The sequence below is a fragment of the Drosophila persimilis genome, unplaced genomic scaffold (assembly GCF_003286085.1).
Source record: "Drosophila persimilis strain 14011-0111.01,24,50 unplaced genomic scaffold, DperRS2 tig00000002-arrow-pilon, whole genome shotgun sequence".
NCBI lineage: Eukaryota > Metazoa > Arthropoda > Insecta > Diptera > Drosophilidae > Drosophila > Drosophila persimilis.
In genome coordinates, this window is record NW_020825289.1 from 16,925,084 (window position 1) to 16,945,731 (window position 20,648).

Genomic DNA, 20,648 nt, shown 5'->3' on the forward strand with positions numbered 1-20,648 from the left:
TGCTCGCTCTTGTTATCTTTTCTTTCCTATGCCGTCGCTAAGCCGTCAGCAGCTGCGCCTGCTCTAGCAGTTACCGCTTGATATAGTTGGAGAACAGACCCCTTTTGTCCCCAATCTATTACTTTGGCTCGAGATCGGCTCGCTTGCCTCATCCAAGTGTTTCACTCTAATACTATTGTAAAAGGCTCTGGCATCTTTGGCCACCCTCAACACACAAATACCTATAATAAAATTTATAACGTTTTCGGAAATTAATAATTTGTGAAATTATTGAACAATCATAGTCAGCGAAAAAGCTCGTTGTCTCAACAATGTTCCTTATGAGAATGTTTGACGTGGGCATTTGTGGGCGTGACTGCTACTCTAAAGTAAATGGCTAAAGTAAATAAAACTAAATGTATTTTCACGATCAAGTCTTACGTTTAAGAAATAAGGCAAAGGGTACGACAATGAGGTTTGCGTGTGCGTGTGCGTGCGCGCACGCGCGGGGTTCATAAATTATACAATAAACTAAGGCAACTAGAAAAATACAATCTAAGTTATTGTAAATAAATGGCAAATCATTTCGCGTTACTAAACTGAAGCTTTGTAAATGGCAAATTAAAGCTTTTACTTCACATTTCAATAAATCATATATAGGGTTGAAACATTTGATAAATGCTCACATATAACTATATCTTTAAATATCCGTGTTCTTGTGAGTATGTGTTGAGTGTTTGTTGGTGTGTGTGTGTGTTTCTATGATAGATTGAGAGCTCAATTATACAACTAAGATAATGATAATGATAATAATTATAATGAAATTCATTTGAGATGCGGCTGCGTATCGAATTTTTGAGCCCATTTCGTTCTATGAATCGTGTTTTGTTAAGTAATTTTTTGTTTGTTTTAAGAGAAATCATATTTCAGGTACATCACAACTTAAAATTTACAAAATTAAATGCAATTTTTTAAACAATTTCAATGTGAATGCCTAATGCATTCCATATGGCAAGCAAACATTTGCTAATTAATTAAGAGAACCAAAATTACTCGAGAATTAACCCAAAACGAGGTTCAGGAGAGTCGTCTGTCATCCTACAGTTGCACCTCTGCGGCAGCAGCACTCTGCCTGCCACGCCTGAGCAGCAAAGCTGCCTGCACTCTCCGCCTGGACCCGCCGGTCGGGCCATGCCGCCAGAATCGGTGCAGAGCCAGTGACCCAATCGTGTGATAGTTGAAGCTAATGGAGCTGCTGCGTCTCGACTGGTTGCACTTAAGGCAGCCCAGTCTTTGGCGGACCATGCGATTCAGATACTTGTCGCGCAGCAGGCCCACCACAGCCTCCGGCGTGAGACGTATCTTCTTGGGCTGCGCCTGCTTGCGGGAGCTGCGTCCGTTCTCGCCATCCGACTTCTTGCTAAAGTCCAGCGGAGCGGCCAGATACTCCTGCTTGCTGGCTGCATCGGCCAGCAGGGGCAGCAAGGTGGCCAGCTGACTCATGGACTTGCGTGCAGCACTCGCTGTGTGGCCGTTGGAAATAGCTGCCTGGCTGTGGCTATGGCTGTGGCTGTGGGCTGGGGAAGCCTTTTTTGGACTCTTGCGAGGCACCGCCAGATCCAGCTGACGCTTCAGGAGGGACGAAGCAGGCGGCTGGGGTGGCGAGGACTTCACTGTGGGCGCCTTGGGTGTAATGGTCAGGGTGATGTCCTCCTTGTTGCGCAGATACTCAATGTACTCCTCAGTCTCGCTAAGCAGTCGGCGACGCTTGCTCGGCGACAGGTGGTCCAGATCCAGCTGCCTCTGCTGGCCCGTGGTGGTGGCCGTGGGCAGGGCGGCTGCTGCTGCGGCCAGCATCAGAGGCGTCTCGGCTGCGTAGTATTTGTTGATGATATCTTTAACATAATTGTGAAACTGTGTGCCAATGCGGTTGAGATTCTGATATTCCATTTGGGTGAGAAATGGTGTTTGATTGCTGGTGGTGCTGGGTGCGGTTGCTCCTACTCCTCCTGCTGCCGCTGCTGCTGCAGCTGCTGTGACCGCCGCTGCGGCAGCGGCTATTGCTGCAGACTTGGTGTTGTTCTCCTTATCATCCTGACGATGACTATGATGAACGGCATTTCTGTGCGACGACTTGTCCTTGTGGTTGGTGTTGCTATTGCTATTGTTATTATTGGAATTGGAATTCAATTTGTACGCGGGAGACGATTTAATAAGCTGCAATCGCTGCTGTGGCTGTGGCTGTTCCTGGTTCTCCTGATCCTCATCATTCTCGACCTTGATCTTGCGCTTGCTGGTAAGCAGCTCGATGGCCGTCTGCTCGTAGCTAGCTGCCTCCAGAAATGCCGTCGCCATCATCGCCTTTGCCTGGACTTGGGCCGGGACCTTCACCTCCTTCCCATCCTCCTCGTGCTTCTCCAGCTTCACATGACGCAACAGCTTCACCGGCGATGTGGACAGCATGTTATACTCATCGCTGGAGAAGCTCGACGAGGATGCCGACGATGGTGTATTCTCGTCATCCTCCCCCGTGGAATGTTGCCGGGCACGGATGCCAAACTTTTGTCGCTGGGAACTGCTGCTGCTGCTGTTGCTGCCGCTGTGGGTGCCCATGTTGCTGAGGCTGTACAGTAAAGCAGCAGCCTCTCGTGTCGTCCATTGCGAAGGCAGTTTATTATTAAACAGGAGTTGATGATTTGCTGGTATTTTCAACTCGTGCACGCCTCCCGCCTTATGAAAATCCTGAGCGACCGAAGCGGTGTTGCGACTAATGGCGTCCATTTTCAGCAGACTGCAATAAAACGAGACAAATCGAAAAACATCGATTAAAAATTGATTCCGATAAAGAACGATAAAGCACAGTAAAGGACACAAACAAGTAAACAAGTGAAAATATATGTAGTATAACCATCGAAAAACAAGAATTGGGCGGGGGCCAAAGAATAAAGCAAATGTTGGACAACTTAATGAAAAGAAACAACAACAAACAAAAGCGGCAAACAATCAGTGAAAATAGAACCGGCAAAAACAAATCACAACACAATCAAAAGCACAACATAACCGGAAACAGAAACAGATTTGATGCAAAATACCGCGCATAGTCCTCCGGATCGCTGCCCTCGGCCTCAAGGTATTGAAACAAACGCTCCGATCCGCGCTTTTGCGTCGAAGCATTCGGTAGGCCGCCGGTGAGTAGATCATGCGGTGGTATCAACGATCCATTGGCGCTCAAACGCCAACCGACCATCGATGTGGGATTCACAATGATCTCTTGCAGTGGGCCACCACCGCCGCCGCCGCCAGTGATGTTTCCGCCGCCGGTGCCGGATACGCCCTCGTTGGATGTGGTATAGATGGTAACGGCATTGCCTCCATTCCCATTTCCCACATTGCCACTGGAGGAGCTAAGCAAAATGTCGATGTGGTTGATGTGGATGATGATGTTGTTGATGATGAGGAGGAGATCATGTGGATGGATTGGTTGTCGGTGTTGTCGGTTCGGAGTTGGAGACACGAGAGCATGAGAGCGAGTTGAGAGAACGAGAGAACGGAGGGTAGTAACTAGAGTTAGGAACGTTGTGCGCGCTTTTGGGACTTGGGGTGCGGGTTTTGTTTTTGTTTTTGTTTTTGGTTGGGTTTGAGGGGGTGTTTTCAGGGTGGTTGTGGGGAGTAGAGTAGAGGAGTAGAGGAGGCGGTCTGAGAATGTTACCCAAAAGCATTGCCGGCATAGGTGTTTAGTTGGTTATTGGCCACCAGAGTGTTGCCAATGGTGCGCAAAACATTCAGATTCTGGCTATGCGAGACATTGTTGCCTCCGGCATTGTTGTTGCCACCGCCACTGCCATTGTTGTTGCTGTTGCCATTGTTGTTTGTCGAGTTGCCGCTGCGAGATGGTCGATTATCGTGCGGACTGATATCGCGCGGCAGCAGCGGGGGGATCAGAGTGTAGAGGGAGTTGTCAAAGGAGTAGGAGGAGAACAACAACGAGAGAGTAAGAGAGAGAGAGAGAGAGAGTTCAAAAGCTGTTTAGAGTTGGTTTTTGTCACACACACAAATACGCACAGATTATATGAGGCTAGGATGGGGGGAATACTTACTGCACATCACTCATGTGGACCTGATACTCCTCCTGGGTGTCCGCCAGATAGGAGCACTTGCTGCAGGCCCGCTTGTTGTGCACCTTCAGCACGTGTGTGGCCAGGCGCTCGGAGCGGGCCGCTTTGTAGTCGCAGAGCAGGCAGACGAAGGGCTTTGTATGCGTATTGAGGTGACGCTTCAGGCCCCACTTGTCGGCCCCCGACCAGGGGCAATAGCAGCAGGTGAAACGCTTCTCGCGCTTGGGCTTCAGCAGGCCGGAGCCACCGCTGCTGTTGCCACCACCACCGTTGCCACCACCGACGGAACTGCTGCCCGAACTGGAGCTGGCCACCGGCTGCTGGGCGTTGTTCATCACAACGCCCACATGGAGGGGCAGGACACTGCCATCGTCCAGCTTCTCCTGCTTTAGCTGGGCCAGCGGCATCTCGCCGGCCGAGGCCACCGCCTCGATGGTCTCCACAATGCTCATGCTGGTCGAGGTGGGATGCCGCTGGGCCTCCAGGAAGGCATTATCGATGTTGACGCCCGTGGCATTGATGGTCACATTGCCACGCCCTCCCGAGTGGTGAGAGTTACCCGAGGATCCGCTGCCCGAGCTGCTGCCGGCGGACACATGGCGACGCGTCTTGTTGATGTCGTACTGCAGCTCGCGATGCATGCGCAAGAAGTGCTTCTTCACATGGTCGGCCCGATTGAACTGCTTAAGGCAGGCATAGCACTGGAAGGGCTTCTCGTCCTTGTGGATGTTCTCGTGCCGTGTATACAGATCCCGTCGGTCTGTGGAATACGGGCAATGGGTGCATGCATAACGCTTCTGGATGTGCACTCCATTGGCTGCGGCGGCGGCTGCCTGCGCCTGGGCCGAGGACTTCTTGCGACTGCCCCCGGAGCTGCTGCTGCCGCCGCTGCTGTTGCTGGGCGCTGAGGTGGGTGTGGATTGGGTTAAATTCTGTCCTACCGCATTGGCCGATGTGGAAGGGCTGGCGTAGATCAATTCGGCCGCATGCTCCTGACGATGTTTTCTATGGAAAAGCGAAGAAACAAAACAGGAGACTAAGTGGAAATCCTTCAAATTTTCAGCTTAGATTCTACTCACTTGGACTTCGGTGTGCTCTGGTGGTGGTGGTGCTGCTGCTGTTGTTGCTGTTGCTGCTGCTGCTGTTGTTGCTGCTGCTGCTGGCTGACATGGGCATAGCTCTGCAGTTTGCCACCCGTCGTCCATTGCACCAGCTGCGGCTGCTGCTCAGCGGCCGCCGCAGCAATCACACCCGCTCCATCCTGGGCCCAGCGCTGTTGCTGGTCCCCTCCGGCCTTCAGGAGCCCCGCCTGGCCCGCTGCAAAGCCGTTCTGCATGAGGGCTGCCAGGCCAAAGGCCGTGCTCAGGTGGTCCTCGGACTTGAAGCCACCCACGGACACACTGGGTGCCGGCACCACAGTTGCTCCTCCTCCTCCTCCTACGCCGGTGCTGGCCGTTACTACTACAGAGTTACCCGACTCTGCTTGTTGCTGTTGTTGCTGCTGCTGTTGTTGTTGTTGCTGCTGTTGTTGTTGGATTACATTTGCCTGGGAGGTGGCCACGTTGTTGCTGGTTGTTGCCCCGTTGGCAGCTCCACTGGATTCGTATTCAATGCTGGGCGCTGCCGAGCGATCGAGCTGTTGCTGAATTGGGGGGGGAACGAAGAGAGTAGAGAGATTAGTTAGCTGCCCAATGTGGATGCATTTCATTCCACAATCCACTCACCAGGTTTGTGAAGGAACGCTGCTCTCCCTCTGGTACCGCTGTCGGTCCGCTGGTGGCCACCTGAGCCACCGGCGTTCCGAGAGTATGCAAACCGTTGCCGGTCTCCTCACCGTACAATTTGCGTGTGATTTCCTTGAACATATCTTCATATGTGGCCTCAACATTTGAGGACTGTGCGCTCGCTCCAGGATGGCCGGCGTTCGCTGGGATTAGTGTTGCCATTGCAGCAACAGCGACTGCGACTGCGACTCTTTGGCGGAGTTGCCGTTGGCCTTGGCTTGCGGGCACGTTCCACTCAAGTTGCGGCTACTGCTGCTACTCTTGCTATTGCCTCGACGTCCACCCTCCGAGAGCTGCAAGAAACGACCACAGAGAGAGAGAGAGAGAGAAAGAGAGCGAATGAGAATGGGGGCCACAGTGATAGTTAGTCGATCTGGCTAAGTCGAAGCCACATCCGGCCCACAAATACCCAGAGCGACGTCAGTTCTGGGAACTGTCCGCTGACACATCAAGCGTCAGTCTCTCTGTCTGTCCCCCAGAGAGGGGGCGGCCTGGGCGTGCGAGAGTGTGTGTGTGTGTGTGTGTAAGCTTGGAGCTGGGAGTTGGATTGGGACTGGTCTGCCTTGGGGCGCTTGCGTGGGGGGTTTTGGTTGCGGTGTGGCGTCGTCGCAGCATCAGCTGAGTCAGCGACGGCGCGCCACTGATTGGAGCGCGCTTTTTGTTTACGGCTCTTTTCTTTATTGAGCTCCGATGCTGGGGGGTACAGGCGACAAGGGTGTCGAAATCATTTTTGTGAAGAGCTAATTTTTGTATAGAGGTAGGGTTTTTCGTATATAATTTAGAGGATAAATTTATCTTCCTTTCGTTTGAAATTTGTAACAACTTAAAGTCTTGAACAAATTTGTCGGCTGTACCACCTTTTACATGTGCCGATCCCGCACCACCAAACACTTACTAGACTTATTTTTTGTGTCTCAGGCTTGGCGGGTGCTCAACATCTTTTTCAGCTTTTCGGCTGCATATTTAAATAAATTGAACCACCTTGGCGTGCCCACCAGAGTGGGCCCATCGGAGAGACTTCGTCTCCAGCATCATCGGAAAACGGCTAAATTGCTCTTTGGCGGTGCTTTTGTTCTTGGGTGGGTGGATGGGCAGATGGGTGCATAGGCGGAATTTCTCTTTTGGCCACATGTTGCTGCGCCTTGATTTTTTTGTTAGAGAGATGCCAACATTTTTTTTTTGCCACATTGTGGCGACAAAACGGTCCTCGTTGTTGTGGTGGTGGTGGTGGTGGGCCCTGGGCACGTTCTATGGCCCAGCGCCAACTGCGCCCACCCACGCCCCCACACAACAGCAATACCATTCCCGGCCGGTCCCGCAGTCACAGTCCCCGGATCTGATACGACGATCCCCAGCCATGTTTCTCTGGTCTGCTTCGAGTTCATATTTCGTATTTGAGTTTTGCATATTTGATTTTTATGCTTCGTGTGCTTTTTACAGTTGGGTGTTGCTGTGCCTGTGCCTGCCACTGCCGTTGCTGCCTCCATGGGGGCGTTCGCTAGTGGTTGTTGTTGCTGTTTGCTTTGCCTCTGCGGCGGCTTCGTCGTGTCTTTGTGTGTGCCAGGGGTCTGGGGTCTGGGGGTCTGGGGATCTGACTTTGCGATCTGTGCCCTGATCTGGCGGTTTGGCCTGACTCCGAGTTCTCTGCGTGTGGTTTCTCAAGCCAAGGGCATTGTGGCTGTGGCCGCTTGACTTTGGGCTACGCTCAAGATCATGCCGCACCATAGCACTCCCATTTGTGTGTATGAGTGTTTGTGGGGAGTGGAAAGTGCAAGTATTGTGGGGGATCGAAACCAGTTTTAGACGTCTTTACAACTCTCCACTCTATAGGAAATGCCAGATAACCTCAATTCATTCAGATGTTCCTTTAATGAGAGAAGAGTGGAAAATAAACTCGAAGCACTCCCTAGATTTCCATCAGAGTTCCCCCCCCGAAACACCCACACTCAGTTCCGGCAGTAGCAGCACCCACCCCACCCCACCGCACCCCTCTGATAAGGCGACGGCCATGGGGTCAAATCTTGTGGGCGAGACGACAGACGACACAGAAAAAATGTCATGCGTTGCCAACAGCAACAGCAAATATCGCGCGTGTGGGTGATGTTGTGGGGGGTGTGGGGTAGGCATCACCAGCACCACCATCACCACCACCAGCAGCAGGCAGCAACAACAACAACATCCGCTTTGCTAATAACAGACAGCAGTAAAAAACTAGAAATGAATAGAGCCGAAGGTTTTAATACCCTTGAAGATATATCAGACATACGACTAGGAGCTATAGACTACAAAAATATAAAAGCTGCACGCAGGAAGGCTCTGGGGCCTAGCATTCGCTAACAATAAATATATGTACTCTCTGAAAGGGTATAAAAACAACGACAGCAACGGGAGTGGGCTGAAAATGGGCGCGCAGGCAGCGACAACAAAATCAATTTACAACAAAAAGAGCAGCAAAAACAACGCCACCACCACGCGCACATCAGAACAGCGATCGGCCGACGTCTGCGTCGTGTGGTGGGTGTGCAAACAGACGCCAACTTGGGGGAGTTGCGAGAGCAACAGCAAGAGCAGAAGAGCGGGAGAGGGAGAGAGCAAAGGCAGCGAGAGAGCCAGAACCGGTTGGGCAGCTGAAAAAAAGAAAAAAATGCCGGTTGGGGGAATTTTCGCTGTTTGTCTTTTTGGCTTCGCTCTCACGTAATAAGTGAGAGCGCTTCGTGATCGTTCCCTCCCTCCCTCCCCCGCAGAAACACGAAGCATGGGAGGGAGGAGGCACGAAGAGCGACGCTGTTTGACGGCAGATGTCGCATTTCGGTGGAGTTGCTTTTGCAGATGCCGCGGCCCACACTTAACGGTAAATTTATTATTGGCTTTTCCCTTTTCCTGGGCGTCTTTTGGGGTGTTTATTTGGGTATTTCTGTGTTGGACTTTTATTGCGTGCGAGATTTGCGGGGAGCCTTCGGCTAATCAATGCTATTCGGCCTCCATTCGGGGGCGGTCATCAAAGTGCAAATTACAATACATGCACGCATACAGTGGGCTCGGAGTTATATGGACAATTTTTAACACCCGTGGGTTGGGCAAAGCCAAAGCCAAGCCAAACCAGCATCAGGCATCAGGCATCAGTGATTGCGGCGACCTGGCAGCTCAGGGTGAGCCACAACATTTACTTGTTGTTGCGGTGAAAGGCCATAGCCCGACCGCAGAAAGACAGAGAGGTAGAGAGGGGGAGGAGGGGGCTGGAGTAGGAGGAGTACCAGCAGCAGACGATGCCTGGCTAATGACATGTTAACGCCGCCACAGTACCCCAGCGGAACCCCCCCGCCCCTCACGCTATAGGCCAGCACGCAGTTATTAAAAAACGCTTTTGCCCGATGACGCGCACAGTGGGACAAAAGGTGTCTGGGTGAGTAGAAGAGGAAATACCTGTACATCGTTTTCAATTCTGCAAATGAGTCATCAGGAATGAAGATCTAAAAGGAGGGAACAATGACAATAACAATATGTACCTCTGTACCACAGTGCACCCGATCCCACTCAACAATTTTAGCAGCAACCACTAATCATCAAAGTGGGTGGGTGTCCGCACAACAGCAACAACAGCCACTAGCACTAGCCACCGACCACAGCTGCCCCAGTCCCCGTCCCACTGATCCAAACGTTTCGACCGATCCAACGGACAGGCGAATAAAATCTTCGATTTTATACGCGAGCCAAATTAACACCAACACTAATACTAATACCAACAACAAACGGTATTCTCTCGGTTGCTTGCTGTTTCTCTTTGGCTTTCGACGCCTACGCAGGCGCAGACGCAGACGCAGCCGGGTGGAGTGGGGGTGGTGGGATGGGATGGGGTGAGGCCATCAAATCTGTGTGCATGTGTGAGTCTGTGTGTGTGGGTGTGGGTTGGAGCTGCTGTCATCGATTGCATTCACTCTTTTGCGTGGGTCAACGCGGGGTGTCTCTTTCAGGTTTCAAACGTATGAGAATTGAGAATCGAAATAGAAATTTAGTTTGCGGCAACAATTCTGCCCAATTCATTATCCTTGAGGCCTTGGTTGCGTGTATGGGGGGCTGCGGCCGAACAAAGGGCCTCTGGCGGCAGATATATGTATATGGGCGGCAGGTGGTACTTTTTGTGGCCAACAACGAACCGAACGGACCCGACCCGACCACGAACCGAAAGGCAGCTGCTGCTGCTGTCTTCTTTTTTGGCGTCTTCTTTTTAAGCTCGTCTTTCGAGGCGGATGGCCAGCAGACAACAAAAGCAAATTGCTTTCGGGCCATCGTCTCCAATGAAGCTGGTTTTTCGTAGATACGAGTATGTGTTTCTTCATCTGAATTTTTGGGTGGTTCAATGGTCACTCTCTGCCGCCTGGTGGGCGGGCATTCAACAGCCACATTCAAGGGCAGACAAGTCGAGTCTCTGACTTGGACTTTAGCTTTTGGCTATGATCACTTATGGGTCGCTGGCACAACCTTTCCTCTTCTTTTTACCGCTGCTGGCGCTGGTGCTTATGCTACTGCTGCTGCTGGAGTCGGTGGCGGCAGCTGTTGGCAGGTGCGCGCCCTCATAAAACGAATGACTAACCAAAAAAAACAGCAACAAAATGCAGGCGCAGACGATGCACATGCTCCGACCCCGACTCTGACTCGAATCGAATCGACTCGAACGGCGTCTTGGCCCTGTCCTTCGTCCTGGGTCCGAGTGTCGGTTGCACCCCTCCCATTCCCATGCCCATTCCTTTCGTTGGCTGCTCCTTTTCTTGTGAAATCTTTGCCTCTCACTTGAGGCATGCAACATGTGCTTCGGTCGGCGTGCCTGTCCGATCATCCATGGGGTAGCAATTTATTCCTCTTGTCCTTTCAATTTATTTTTTTTCTCGTCTTCGGTTAGGGGTGGTTTTCCTCCGCACTGACAGACACAGAACAACCTGCTGCCGCGGGACCAGACGGAGATCTCTTTTAGGGTTGCCACCAGACGGGGCTGCAGGTTGCAGCTGCCATTCTGCGGATGGCTGGGGAGGGGGAGGTGGAGGTGGACAGGAGAGGAGAGGGGTTTAAGTACTGATCCTGTTGCTTTTGTTGCAGACTAACGGATGCTCCTGGGCCCTCCCTCGGGGAGAGAGAGAGAGAGAGGGAGGGTGACGAGTGAGGGGAGGAGGTCTGGTATAATACCAGATAAATGGATTTGTATGGTAGCGTTCATTCGGTGTTCGAACGAGCGCTCCGAAAATGCATTTAAGTGTGACTTTCCTTTCTGCTGAATCGCTCGATGCATGTACTACTGCCCCTGCAAGTCTCCGATTTCTTCGTTGCTCATTCATGAAAACCCTTCCATCTGATATAATCTCAGTGTGTGGGAGAGGAGGATGGCTTCTTCATAGCTACTATTCCCCAGCCCCAACCCCATACCCCATACTCTTCCCCCAGAATGGCGATCGGGTTGTGGCTTAAGGTCCGCGTCAGCAAATGACTGCGTTTCCTCCGGCAGTTTTTGTTAATTTTTTGTTTTTGGTTTTTGGGTTATCATATGTATGTACAAATGGGTTTCCAAGAAACCACCTACCTACACACGAGAAATGCCACAGAGCCCCAGCCCATACCCAAGCCACCATCATCATCCCATCCCATCCCATCCCATGACGGGCAGAAGCAGACGGGCGGCCAGCCTATCCAGCCGAATGTGTATATGTATATGTATACCCTATACCCTACCCTACCCTCTATAGCCAACCCAACCCAAAACCGAAAACCCAACGTTGAAATGTTGACGCTGGACGCCTCTTAAAAATAACAGCGGCGGCAGCAGCAGCAGCAGCAGCAGCAGGCAATCAGAAGAGTTCGAAGAGGGGGAGGGGAGGAAGAAGTAGGAGGAGGATTGGTGGTTGGAGGTGGAGGTGAGGAGACAGACCAGACCCAGACCCATAATGAAATTTCACAACAACCTTCAAGCAGACATCGTCGCCGTCTGCTGTCGTGGTCTTCTTCCTCCTCTTCTTTTTTCTGTTTCTGCCTTTTTTTGTTGTTGTTGTAGTTGGCCTGACTGCGTTGAATATTGAAAAACGGTCGAAACGGTTGAGGTTTTTTTAGGCAAATTGTAGTAGGAGGGAGGCAGCAGGCAAATGCGGCAGTGGGGCCGTGCCGATGTTGGTGGTGCCATAGAATGAGGCAGCGAAACGGAGATAATGATGATCGGAAAGCACAAAAGCGAAAAACGAGACCGCTCTGAAGATCTTCGAGTTTTCGGGCCAACAAAAGAAAGATGATAATGACGAGCCAAAGAAGAAGTGGGTCTCCTCCTACTCCTCCCCCTCCCAATCAACACCAAGCCCAAGCCCAACCCAAGCGAACAAAGCAAAGCAAAGGAGAAAGAATAAGGAATGAGCCCAAAGTGAAATGAATCCTACGCAATGGGGTGGCTGCTGCAAAAGGGGACGCGACTCCGACTCCGAATCGGACTCCGACGCCAACAGGTAAAAAGTAGAAACCTTGAAAGCCGCAAAACAAACAGCTGCTGCTGTCGCCGCTGATGCTGCCACTGCCACTACTGCGGGACCAAAACAGGTAAGCCGATCGAGGGCAGGTAACTTTTCTGGGATGTTTGGAAGGGGGCGGGTGTAACACAGGAAATTCCTATGTGATTTTCGGTGAGATTGCTGCCACTGGGGTCGAGATCGGATCGGATCGTATCGAATCGGTCGGGTCGGTGCAGCAGAAGCACCAGAAGTAGGGGAACAAAACCTCCCCTGTGACAGGGCAGGTACCGGTGGTGGCCACCCCTCCATGCGGCATGGCAGCTCCCCTCCCCCTCCTCATCAAACACCACTAGCCCAATAAAATTGCTCTGCACCGACGGGAAGTGCGTAATTTATTTTTGCCCTTTTTTTGGGGTCGCTCTTTTTTTCATGGGAACATGAAGTTGTTCGACGTTGTGGGGAGGAAGAGAGCCAGTGAGCCCGCGTGGGTCGGTCTAGGTGCAGGGGATGGGGAATGGGAGTGCAGTTATGCGAGAAGAATGATGACTCAATTTTCTAGAGAAGGGAAGTACGATTACCCTTTTTTTATCACAAGAAACTTTGCATTGATTTCTTAAGGTTTTCCTTTCCAGTTGATCGTCCCAGCAAGAACAAACTCCTTGCCGAGCAAGCAGAAAGAACGTGTGTATACAGAGAGGCAAAACACAAATCCACGAAGATGGGGCGAAGTAAAAAGGAAAATAATAGAGGGCGTCTGTCTGTGGGGGCGGCGACAGCGAGGCCAGCAGAGACAACGCAAGCAAAAAAGAGAAGTAGGAGCAGAGGGAAAAGAAGAAGGAGAAGGAGGAGGTGGAGGCGGAGTAGGCTGAATGCAAAAGTTGCCATCGATGATGGGTGGGTGTACAAAATTCATCCGAATGCAAGAGAGTGCGCAGGCAGAGCCGCAGAATTGTGATAAACCAACAGGAGGGTGTGTATGGGTGCTTGTGTTTGTTTGTGGTGTGTGTGCAAGAAAGAGGGAGGAATAAAGCAAAGAGGAGAGAGTGACGCCAAAATAAGAACCTACAAGAAATCAACATTTGAAACAGCGGGCGTCGCGACGGTCAGTCGCCGCCTCTCCCCGTCTCGCTCACCCACTTCCAACGAAGCGGCAATTAAAGAGCGCAACAGGGTAATAGAAAGAAAGAGACAGACAGGGAGGTACCAAAAGGGAAAGGAAGAGGAACATGTGACACAGCGGAATGGGAGAGACCATTTGAGTAGGCGGCTTTGCTTGAGCAACTCTGTGCGCTGTGCGCTGGGCGCTGGGCCTGGGCCCTGAGACAGAGTTGATCCAAGGCAGGCAAGATTTTTCACATCACCCACTCCCATATCCGTGTCCGTGCGTGAGTTTGGCTGTGTGTGTGTATGGCGAAGATGATAAGCAGCAGACGGAGAAGAAAGTAGGATAATGAGGGAGTTAGGGAGAGGCGGCCACCACACGCAAGCTGCTGCCCAAGGATTGATGGTGGTGGTGGGTTTCATCATCATTTTTGTTCGGTTATTTTCGAGCCCCTTGCGGCGTCGCATTTGCGCCAAGCGAGGGAGGGCATACGTGCTTGTGTGTGTGTGTTTGTGTTAGTGTGCTGGCATCTTTTGTCTCTGGGGCCCTGATCACAGACCCGACCCGACCCAGCTCAGGAAAGGGGTGCCCAACAGAGTTTTTTGGGCGTTGGAGTGGCTGTTTTTTTTTTTTGGGGATTCGAGTATAATTGGAAATTGGGTAACCGGTTCTGTGCGCTGCGATTAGAGCTACCTGTGGGTTGGCTGGGCTTGTCTCCGATGGGCTCTGCACATGGCCTTCGGAATGATTTCTCGGATGGGCCGCAGATCGTGGTCTATGGGAGAGTTTGTTGTGTGGGTTCAACTTGGGAAACACATGTGTCACATTCAGAGAAATTCTCCCCCTGGGATTGGTTTTTATGGCTGTAAAACTCCCTAACTTCTCATTTATCACATCCATTCCTAGTAGCACTTAATACAAGTCGCGGACGCACCTGGCAAATATATAATGCTTTGCATACCTTTTACTGTTGATGCTTGGATTCTGCGTATACGGCCCTTAGGCCATTGCTGTGTTCAGCTTCCTAGCCGGCTTTTTACACTGCTTTATGTTTCTATGCGAGCGTCTATCACTTTGCTCAATTTCTTCACTGCGCGACAATCAGCATAAAGTGCAATTCAAATGCAACCACGCACAATTAATTGTGTAGTTTTTATAATAAGAATAGTGCCAAAATGTAGTAACACAAAAATCCCGCACGAAGCAAGTAAATTCACGAGCGAGAACGAACGAAACGAACCACGCGAGCCGACGATGAAATTTGGACTGCGCCGTTGACAGCGCTGCTTGTGCTGGCGATACTCAGAGCGCAGAAGAGGGAGCGAGACAAGCGACGGACAGTGTGGATGCCGACGCACAAAGCCGCGCACAGTGGGACTAGTGGCATTAAAGAACCAAGCGATCCGAGAACGGAGATTATAATAATAGCGGATATAGAGACTTATATATATATAACAAGGTATGTATTTAACTTAAAAGGGATTTAATGGTAGAATTATTTGCCTCATATATATATATAACTCCGTGCAAGAGAGAGAGAGAGAGAGACACTAATATGTATAGAAACAGACATGCAAAAAGAAATAGTTAGTTAGACTTGACTTATCATCATGAGTTCATTGGAAAATCGTATTATCGAGCCCACTGTGCACACGGCCACCTTACAAGCGAATGATCGCATAAAAGAGAAATTGCAACAAGCAAGCATTCCGTCGCACCCGCTCATTCACGTTTATTTTTGTTGTTCCTTCTCTCCTTCTCTTCCTCTCGTCGTCGTTGGCGTCGGCAGAGAGCGAGAGTGGGAGTGGGAGACAGGCACAGCGTAGGGTGGTTTGATGGTAGAATTTTTGGTCGACTTCGGGGGTCGCGCAGAAGCAGGTCAGCAACTTGATTTGTATACCCTTGCCGAGGGTATTGTGAATTTTACTTGATATTTGAAACGCTCGTTAATGGCAAAGTCTTTCGTTATGGCTCCGTCAAATTAGTCAAATATTAGTGTATCTATGTTTTCGGCATGGGCGTTTGGCTTTTTGGTGTTTCTACCTTTTTATTGTGCTTTGGCCGGGTTGGTAATGATCTTCGTGCATGTGGGTTGCTGTTGCTGTTGTTGCTGCGGCGGTGGCGGAGGCGACTGTGACTGTTGCGTTCATTAGCGGGGCCGGGGCTTTTTTTTGGGTTTGTTATATGGCCAGAAGGAGGGTCCATGATACATGGTCCAGGTAGACACATAACATAGGCACATACTACATATACATATATATACATATGCATGCATTGGGTGGCACAGGCCGCTATTTAGTGGCGTGGGCTGATGTCTGATGTGCCACCCGAATTTGATTTAGGGTTCAAGTCTTGCCATTCAACCTTTACTATTGCGTACTCCGGTTGTGCTATAAAAAACTAGTCTCTGATTCGATTACTATGCAAAATCCATGACTCATAAGTGGGAAACACCTAGCCACCAACCAGTGCAACGACGACAACAACAGTTCATTGAAACCGAAAGTTAAACGCAATCGGGGACGCTAGTGCATCATCTTGGATCCCTTGGTGATCATGGTGTTTGTAGTGGTGCTGACCGATCGTTTTGATCAAGCAACTGGCGTCGTGAGTATTCCCCCCCAGGAAACGAAAAAAACTCCAAAGACTGTAGCAAAAATGTATAAAGAAGTTGTTTGCACTCAAAGGAGACTTCTAAATGCTCTGCTTCCACAAAAATGCAAGAATTTCGGATAACAGTATTTGCCGATCATTAAAGGACACACCAAACCGAACTAACAGATTGAAACCTTTAAGGATTTTGGATAGTAAGATTTCAATGACCAAATTGACTAAGGCATCCCACATGCTCTTCTAGAAGGCAACAGGTTAGCCATCGAAATGGAGCAGCGGGAGCACCCTACTTTACCTTCATTGCCACTCAAGTGGAAGTGGATGACGACGGTGATGGGCTGAAGGAGCAGCCTGGAAACTGGAACCGGTTTTGACAACAGCCGTCGCCGCCGTCCAACATGTGGGCCACCACCGCACGATGCACGACGCACACAGACAGACAGAGGGGCATACACACTAGTCCAAATCCCCCAAGAGGTGAGGTTCTGGGCGATACGAAGTGAAGGAAACCTTGATGGTAACATCTTGCTGGGTGGATGTGGACCCGTTAGCCTCTACTTGGGTCCATCCTTGGGCCGGTGGAAGTTGTGATATAACCAAAGGGCCGTAATGAGCCAGGGCCAATTACAAAACGGCGGTAACAGTAACACATGGCTTCCTCTGGACGAAAACCTGTTGCCCGCGAAGCCCTTCTTTTTGGCGGGGAGAAAGTTCCCTCTGTCTGAGCGTAGGGCTTCTCATGGGCGCCACTTAAGGGGAAGAAATCTGCATTCCCTCAGCCCCGAAATGGGTTGCACTTTGTCACGTCTCATTTAACAGAAGACTCGAAAACTACAAAAAACAAAAAACGACAGCGACGGGACTGGACTGGGGTCGCACTCGAGCCCTCCTGGGGTGGTTGAGCGATCGTTCACATCCAATATGGCGGCACCCCTACTCGGGTGGGCGTCGGACGGCCACGCATGCGCAATTCTCTTCAAACTCCAACGCGGTTCGTGTGAGTGGGTGGGCCGGGGCCGGGGCCTCTGTCTGTGTTTGTGTGTATGTGTTGGGTTGGGTACAGTCTTCGCTTCGCTTGCCTTCGGTCTGGCGAGTGTGAGTCACTGGCTCTGTGGCCCCATGGGTGATGGAGGAGTGTGAATGAAATTGAATCGACAGGAAATGGTTGACCTCCATGTTGTCTGAGATCTAATGGTCGTAAGACTTGTTCGATTAGTTTGAATATGATTGCAGAACTCCTACAAGAGATCTCAGCATTCGTTTTTGAGTTTTGTGAAATAGAACCCGATTGTAAAGTCAGTAGTGAAGTAAATCAGAAAAGTTTTTCCATTTTAAAGTAGTATCTCGGTCGTTTAATAGACAATTACGAAATGCTGTTGCCTAAACGCTTTCAAACAGATTCTGGAACTATAAAAAACTCATCATCGATCTGGAACTTTTCCAACCATTGCAATGTCTGTGTCTACATATTATATTCATTGTTTTAACTCTCTGATTGTGATGAAAAAATCAATTTTCGCTGTCCAGAAATCAAGCAAAAAGTAATTAAGCTCTCAGGCTGCGTGAGGAGGGGCTTTAAATGCACAACTAAATTCCATTTAAGCTAGGGAGACACCCATCTATGTGGATTTATTTATATAAGCATAATCCCCTAGACATGCAATTCAAGTGCATACAAATTGCATTTTATATAATATAGAATATAGAAATGTGTAGAATATATGTATGTATATGTACATACATATGTAGTTATGTCTATCTCTCAACTCCCCCTGCAATGCTTTGCAGTCTATACCAGACGCCCGCCCACAATTTGTTGGACAAGTGTATTGCCTAGCAACATAGGAGCCACAAATTTGTAGGTGCCGTTCCACAATGCGAATTCATCAAAGGCAAAAATAATCAAATACAAATTATATAATGTGTACGAGTATGTTTTCATTTATATACGATACAAACAGACACGCTCACACATGGACAGGCACTCAAACATGCCGCATATGTTGCATAAAAACCAAAACCCAAAAAACCATATGCAAAAACCGCCCAACGCCCCCAAAAATCGAAATGAAAGTGCAGTGAGCACCGGCAGAATCAACGCTAGAAACGCAGCAGCAGCGGCAGCGGCAGCAGAAGAGAGCCAAAAGCAAGCCGAAGAGAGCGCAAGCTTATGCACTTGTACCAATAGAGAGAGAGAGAGAGAGAGAGCGAGAGCGGAAATTTAACTTTTGTGAAAACTGCAACACAATTCCTTTGCACTTGCCGTAGAGTAAAGCGTATGGGGTGGGGTTGGGTTGCTGGCTGGCCCAGGGGCGAAATAACAAAAATTGTTATAGACACGAAATTTATGATGTGGCTCTGTTGGAAAAACAACCACCCACCCCCAAAAAGGTGGCGGAATGTGGGTGTCTGGTAGTAGGGGCTGACAACTGGTTTTTAGTTTTCAAATGCCAAAACACTGGAGAGCCATTGTTGGGAGAGCCAGCCAGAGAGTGAGTGTACGAGCGAGAGAGTGTGGGTATGTTGGGGATGCATTGTTTGGGGGTTGTTGGCCGTTGCATAGAGAGCGCCTGCTCCACACCAATACCATTGCGATATTTTCCCTCTCTCTGCTTTTAATGGTGGCAGGGGGAAGTATTGATGATGGAAAAATAGAAGTTGGCGCTTTTTAGTTTGGGGGTTGTTGGTTGTAGTTGTTGTTCTGGCGGGGTGTTTCTCTGGGAAAAAGTGCATACCGAAAAATATACGCACACACTTGCACACACACACACAATCACACACAAAGGCAACGCAATGCGGAAAAATCAATAAATCATGCTGTTGGGAAAATGTATTTAATTGACCGTACAAATCAATTGGCCAACCCATCCATCTGTCTGTCAACAGTGACTTTTCCATGGTTAAGGCCAACATGGCCAACTTTAGAAATACTTACCAACATCTTCGCAGCGATTTCAGCAGTCCGCTCCAAAGTATGCAACACAACTCAATCCTTCTTCTCCAGTTCTCCTCGTCCTCTTTCCGCAGACAAACAACAGCTAATATTTTGTCAGCCGCTTTCTTTCTTCACTTCCGTTCCGTTTCCGTTGGGCGAATTTCGATTGAACGTTTCCCCTTAACGATGCACTTTTTGGGGGTATCTCTTGGAGTCGCACGGAGGCTCTTTCACAACTAACCTCATCAACACTCACACACCGAATGAGAAAAGTGCGCTGTTCTGTGTAACTGAATGAATGGTCGCGGAGGAGCGCTCCGACAGTCGCCAGCCCTGCACGCTCCCGACGGCGACGGGGGGTGGGACGGTTTTAACTGGGGGTTGGGGCTTAGTTGGATCCCTCTTCCCCCTCAAAAATAGATTTGTTTTTTGTTATTGCGCTGCGTGGCACGCGCTGTTGTTGCCTCACCGATTGCCAGTCGCGTAATAATAATTGCGCTCTCTCACGATGTTGTGCAATTGTTGGGAAAAGCTTCCTGTCTGCTTGCCGCCGTTGCCGATGTTTTTGCTTCTAGCCAGCCGCCTTTTGGCCTCCTTCTGCCACCCACTTCGTCGTGGCTGTTGTTGTTGTTGCTGGTGATGTAAAAAAGCGCGCGCATTCCACAACCAACGCTCCCACGCATAACAAGTGAGTTCTCTCTCACTCTCTGCCTGGCTCTCTCTTTCTCTTGCTCTTGTTCTCTTTTTGTCTCATACCCTGGCGGCCATGTTTATTTACAAAAAGTTTAACGGTATTCGGGCTCTACAAGTGAGGTCCCAACGGCATCACAGGACGTTTGACTCGTGTCGAATTTTAGAAGAGGAAATGTAAAAACAGCAGTCGAATGTGGAAGGGGAAACGAAGAGTAAAATGGTAGATTGTAGATAAAAAGGTAGGCAAAAGTAGACTTTAAGGGGTTTTATAATTAATATAAAAAAATGTATTCTCTATATTCTCTTTATAGGAATATCCTTGTTTCCAAGTAATTTTACATTTATTGCTACATCAATGGTGTAACCTTTTACATGGACACATAGCAAAGACACAAACCAACTGCAGACTCCCAGAGGCTGCCTGCTATGAGATTTAAAATTTCGAATATGAAAATACACTCAAATTTCAAAAGTAGCGCGCGCGAATTTCCGAATACAAAATAATAGAGGAACCTCCGAGTCGATTGCCGCCCATCTACTGGCCAAAAAGAAACCCCAGTAATCGTTCCAGCGGAGTTGCAGAAAAAAAACACATATGTGATCCGCTGGGCGCGCAGACACTTCGATTGAACGTGCATACCGCGTAGGTGGCCAGATCCTCTTCGGCGGCAGCGCCTTCCTCATGTCCAACGATGCTTCTGCGGCGTGTTCAGCATGATAGGATGGATGGTAGACATACCTCGATCACAGATAGATGGTGAAGGGTGTGGGACCGCTGCCGGAACTTTGGTGCAATGTACATTTCTGCGTCATTTGGTCCTACCTTTTAGCCTTTTCAATTAATTTGTGTCAAAAGAAACCTGACCCCCCTAAGGTGGTTACCTGTGCAATCGATTGCCTGACACATGATTTCCGTTTGGCCATGACGACGTTCCTTTCCATTTGGTC

The 20,648-nt window shown here is 49.7% G+C and overlaps 1 protein-coding gene across 3 annotated transcripts; it reads right to left on the bottom strand.

The window, feature by feature from the left end:
- Window positions 1–563: 563 nt before the first annotated feature.
- Window positions 564–19,400, bottom strand: LOC6592955 (protein charlatan). Of its 3 annotated transcripts, none has more exons than XM_026985679.1 (7): window positions 19,008–19,400; window positions 5,819–6,171; window positions 5,174–5,736; window positions 4,077–5,099; window positions 3,689–3,889; window positions 3,072–3,383; window positions 564–2,770 (listed from the first exon to the last, which is right to left on the bottom strand). In XM_026985679.1, exons 2-7 carry the CDS (start codon window positions 6,038–6,040, stop codon window positions 1,078–1,080), a joined length of 4,014 nt encoding a protein of 1,337 aa, XP_026841480.1. In that variant the 5' UTR covers window positions 6,041–6,171; window positions 19,008–19,400; the 3' UTR covers window positions 564–1,077. The 3 variants fall into 3 exon arrangements, with proteins under 3 accessions (XP_026841480.1, XP_026841481.1, XP_026841482.1); XM_026985680.1 differs by having other exon boundaries at window positions 3,072–3,374; window positions 19,008–19,377; XM_026985681.1 differs by lacking the exons at window positions 3,072–3,383; window positions 3,689–3,889 and having other exon boundaries at window positions 19,008–19,372.
- Between the last annotated feature and the right edge of the window lie 1,248 nt (window positions 19,401–20,648).